The 5,374-nt window shown below is 38.0% G+C and overlaps 1 protein-coding gene across 1 annotated transcript; it reads left to right on the top strand.

Moving 5' to 3' along the window:
- Positions 1 to 1,559: 1,559 nt before the first annotated feature.
- LOC101855584 (kappa-type opioid receptor-like) lies at positions 1,560 to 2,612 on the top strand. Its single transcript, XM_005104747.1, has one exon. The coding sequence runs from the start codon at positions 1,560 to 1,562 to the stop codon at positions 2,610 to 2,612; it is 1,053 nt and encodes a 350-aa protein (XP_005104804.1).
- Positions 2,613 to 5,374: the final 2,762 nt, after the last annotated feature.

The following is a 5,374-nucleotide window of genomic DNA, read 5'->3' as shown; positions in this document are numbered from 1 at the left end:
GGGGGTTGGGTTTTTTGTGTGCTTTTTTAAAAATAGCAAACTGGTTATTTTTACAAGTTACAGGTCATTGATAGACTCTAATGGTCGTAGTTCTTGGCCTTGGGCTTTATTTCGTTTTGTTTTGTTTTATTTTTCTTGTTTTATGGGTTTTTTGTCGTATTTTATCTAATTATAGCTTCAATAAGCTTTAAAAGGCCGAGACTTACATGTATTACACATCTGTCTCCTATGCTTTTACTATACCATTGTTTATTCACGGTTGAAGAAAGTCTTATATTAGGAAAGTTTTCTGAGACAAATCGTTCTTACATGAAGAACTTCTAAAGAGCTACCCGTTGTGTAATAGTTATACTTTTTGCCTTGTTTTTGAAGGGAAGATACTTCATCGAGTAACAACGTCTTTTTATGGGATATAGTAGTATCCCACTAAGTTTATATTGACCCTCGGCAACCAAGTTTGAAGCTGCTGAGCCTCCTAAACGATTTATCCTTGTTGTGCAGAAAAAGGCATTTGATGCAAGCATCCATCTTGGAGAAATTAGGTAGAATCTAGTCGAAAAACTTACATTTTGCACTATTTTATTCATCACACTATAAGAAATCTACATACATCTCTTGACTTTTGATGATTTCAGACATATTACCATGCCTAATTTGTCTTTCCCTGAACACCATAAATATTATTATTATTTAATAGTATTGTTTGGGTTACCTTTCATCGATAAAGTTGTGGTCTGAATGTATACCTAAACTAAGTACAATCTCAAAGGAAATTGGAACGATATCAACGACGATAAAGAAAATCTTCAGCACAAAGATGTTGGCTTTTTTAACCATTGTATATTAACAAATATATCATAAATACACCAACAGCGGTAACCAGAAAATGTTGCAATTGTTGTCAAAGGCAATGGTTGGGACTGTTGGGGCTTGAAAATCAAGGAAAAAACTAGGCAGCAGAACACTACATTTTGTGGCATAAATAAGATCGTAGTTAAAATTATGAGACATTTCAGGGTGATCTTTAAGAGGTTTATTTGGAATTGTACTATTAAGTGATTCTTCAAAGCGGTATTTTAAAAGGATGTTTAAGAAGTTAGATAAGTTATAGTGTCTCCGAAGAACGCCCAAACGATCTTACATGGACTCCTTGATCAGCCAATTACATTCATGTTCTCCAGGAATACGCACCTCCTTTGTCGAGTTTCAAGTAATCATCAGTAGCCTAATGAACTGAAAAAAAATGCGGTGAAGTAACCTACCATGCAACATAGCATTCTACCCAGGAAGCCGGGACTGGAACCAAGGATACGGCAAATAGAAACTTGACGCCCTAACCACTAAATCAAGACGATCCATGTTCATGATCAAACCGGGATCACCCACAACTCCACTGATGTTGGTTTTTCATTTGCAAAGTGATGGACTTAAGAAAATAGAGTATGTACTTTCCCATACTACGAATAGGTTCATCCACGAGGATTTGGAATCAGCAGTATTGCTATTGAAAGCTTGACCCCCAAGCCACTAAACTAGGACAACATACTTTCATGCACAACATGAGCAACCAATCAAACCCCGGAGATAAGGAGAGAGTGGAGCTTCTTAGCGATGAGACCACCCACCTTGTCATGCAGATTCTCATGTACGGCGTCACGCCCACTATCTCCACCCTTGGGGTTCTGGGTAATGTATTCAGCATCATCGTCTTACTAAAGCATGGACTGCACAAATGCTCCAACATTCTGCTGTTTTGCCTTGCTGTCTGCGACTTCGTCTATCTCATCGCTTTCAACAGCGTCCCTAAACTTTTGTACGAGTTATCTGGCGTAGCGTTCGCCTGGGATTACAACGAGGTGACCGCCCATATCTTATTTGTCCTCTACACGTTATTTCATTTTCTCGACTACGCGATCGGGTTGTCTTCTCTAGCTATCCCCATGTTGATCACGGCTGAGAGACTTGTTGCTGTGTTCCTGCCTATGAAGTTCTCAAGGATCATTACACCTGCGAGAACATGGACAGCTGTGGCCATCATATGCTTGTTTTGGATCGTTTTGATTTTCTACTCTTCACTTTGGTTTCAGTTCAAGTACGTTTTTGATCCGAAACGTAACATATCGATGGGCATAACCATACGATCAGATCGATATTATCAAGAAAGAGACGTGAGCAAAGCGCTTGACGATGTGATAGAGTACCTCACTCTAAAAATACCTCCTGCGTTCACACTGATTGGTTGTGTGATCATTGCTGTGAAGATCAAAATGGCGTCTGCTAAGAGAAGAAAAATGACGTCGAGCGGAGCGAAAGAAACGAAGTCGAACCGCACGAACAAAATGCTCCTGTCTGTGTGTGCAGTATACACCATGACGTGTGCGATCGTTTCCTTACCCAACTATCTGCCCCAGTATGGTTACTACACCATGACTGGAGACGCCCCGAACAATGTCGGTCGTATTGGTTACCAGGTTATGAACGTTGTCGGTTGTACCAACAGTTCCTGTAATTTCATTGTGTATGTCGGGCTGAACAAAAATTTCAGGGACACTTGGAAGTCGCTGTTCACTCCTTGTGGTTACAGAGAAAAAGTACCCAAGGAAAGAATGTGACGAGCATTATGTCAACGTTCTGAAGTGAGGAACACATTTGCGTCATTTTGCAGTGAAATTGCGTGAAGTTCATCTAACAACAATTAGCTGAGCCTCTACCGATAGTTTGGCTTCTGTGTAACAGTGACCGATTTTTCTGTGATAATCCATTGCGTATTCAGCTGGCATATTATGGAAATTACATATAAAATGTAAATATTATTTCAATCTGAATATAATAATACTAGCCAGAGTACCCGTTCTATGAACGGGAAAATAATGTTTTCGGGGCAAAATTAATGTTGAAATGTAAATTATAAAAATGTCAATACTGCAGTAATTTAAACAGTTCTTTGATTAAAACAGGATGGTTTTATTCTATACCTGAAAAAAAAATGAATTTTCAAACATGGAACTCACCGAGTGGTCTAGCATTTTCATGAATTGATATGTTGAAATGTTGAAGTCGTTTTTGAGTTGCATATTGGTGTGCAGTCTTTATTTCTTTGTGATGTGTTTGTTGTTTGTAGTGTAGACTGTCTTGTAATATATCGATTACAGCGTTTAAAACTGCAGTCATGTGTCATTGTCATTCTTGATTTTATTTGGTCCTCTGGGTCTAAAAAATAGACCTGCAAAAACTGTTCATTTTCATGCTCTGTTGGAGGTAATGAGCCAACCAAGTGATAAACCTGCCCTTGCACACGGAAATTTGGGTTCCAGTCTTGCAAATTCATCATTTGAAGTGAACAATTAATTATACTTTCTGATGTTTCTTAAAAAATGCGCGAGTCTGGGGAAATACCCCTGAACAGACCTTTAATTTCTGTTAGCTTTTGTGGGTATGGACCCAGTTTATGTTTCCCATTCCCACAGCAAATACTTTTTTTGTTTCTCCTTGAAACTTCGTAGCATTACAATGATTGCACACCTTAATTTGTCATAATTTGTCCAATTGAGCAAGTATTATCAAGACTTAGATCAGTACCATTGTTTGTAAAGGCTGTAAATATTATGAGTTATTTCTTTTAGTTATACTACGGGCATCTCAGTAAACCAAAATAACGTAAGACGTTTGAGACGGCCTCTTTGTCTTTGTTGTAAATGCCGTATAGAACATCAACATGAACTTGCAAAAGAATGGTCTCACGCTGCATGGTGGCGACCCATTTGTTTGTTTCACATTGTCTTCCTTGTGTGAGACATGAATTAGTTTTGTTTTACCCTTGCACACTGTCTTCCTCAGTTGATACAGATTGTAGAATTTAATTACAGCAGTCGCGAGACTTCGCCTCTCAGCGTAAACAAACATGTTTCCCACATTCAGATAAATGCAGCAGCTGATGACGGCATCAATGTAGAAATGTAACCCATGTCCTGAGTCAGCAACCAACCCAAGTCGGGAACGCAGAAGGGAATGTAAAAAACAAAATCCCAGCAACCCCCATCCCCCTAGCAATAACAAAACCAAAAATCTTCCTACCCCCCCAAAAAAAAAACACAAAAAAACAAACAACCTCCCTCCCCCCCCCAACAAAACCACAAACAAGCAAACAAACAAACAAACAAACAAAATATCAACATTTAATTAACTTTACAGTAGCAGTCCTAACTTTGCCTGTAGTCACCCCCCGGTTGGGACCTTAAAAGAGAATGATTGGTTTTCTTCATTTTCATCAGTCCTTCCTAAGACGGTCACCTGTCTTAGACGGTCACTTTTCTCCTCAACAATGGGTGACCGTCTTACACAGGTTCGACTCTATTTCCTTTTTATCTTAAACAAGTTATAGTTTTATAAATAGTTCATTTATTATAATAATACGCATCTGTCTTGAATAGATGTCAAGGTACTGGTCCTGGGTAGCAGAGATAAAATTATTTGCGACAAATGATTGCCAAAGTTTGGTGTCTTCCAAAGCTTAAAAACTGCAGGTTTACATTTTTTGTGTCTTTGATCAACGTTTTTCCAGTAAAATCGACTTAGAAATGCGTTTTTAAATGGATATGAAAGACTTTGAGCTGAAAAAAAATCGATAAAATTTGCCTAACCGGCAGAAAAATGCTGTTTTCTTATTTAGATTTTGTTATTTGGACGAGCACCAGATTTCATGACAATGCCTCACCTAATATTTTGCCATCCTTGCATACTTATAAATTAATTTAAAATTTCGCTCTTGTCTCCAGACATTATGAAGTCTTGGGGAAAGAATCAAATGTAGTTTAATGCCATTGTCAAGACTAATAATCCTTTGTGTTATGATTCCTGAGAGGAACAGCAGGACAAAAACACGTTTTTTTTGTTGTTTTTTTTTGTCTTTGGTGAAAAATCTACCTAAACACCAAACAGACTTACGAGCAATGCTTGCGACACAAACGAAATGTCCTGTCTGTCTCTAGAATCCAACAATTCGCCGTTAATTTCTATCTTTCCGAGCAGCACCTTAAGCTGACATAGTGTACTGATATATTCCTTTGAAGATGAATTTTGGCTCGAATCCCTTTTAGGCAATCCTTTGAATTTGGGGTTGTTTGTTTTGGTCAGTGTTTTACGACGCTCGCAACTGCATAAGGTTATATGAGCGCACTTGCAGTTGTTTGGTGAGTTTTCATGTTTCTCAAGCCTCATGGTATATTTTCCATTGGAGGTCACTTTGAAATCAAATGCCCTATCTTTTAAGTAGCCTTAGACTTAACGAGCCGAAAAAGACATCAAAACTATACCATACAATTTAATAATAGTAATGATACATGTAATAATGATAATAATGATAATAGTTATAATA

Source organism: Aplysia californica, unplaced genomic scaffold (genome assembly GCF_000002075.1).
Source record: "Aplysia californica isolate F4 #8 unplaced genomic scaffold, AplCal3.0 scaffold00433, whole genome shotgun sequence".
Lineage (NCBI taxonomy): Eukaryota > Metazoa > Mollusca > Gastropoda > Aplysiida > Aplysiidae > Aplysia > Aplysia californica.
Note: the sequence above shows the minus strand (reverse complement) of the source record. Positions and strands in the feature narration are given on the sequence as shown.

Coding starts and splice junctions, on each gene's coding strand:
- LOC101855584 (XM_005104747.1), top strand. CDS start 1,560: ATGAGCAACCAATCAAACCCCGGAGATAAGGAGAGAGTGGAGCTTCTT.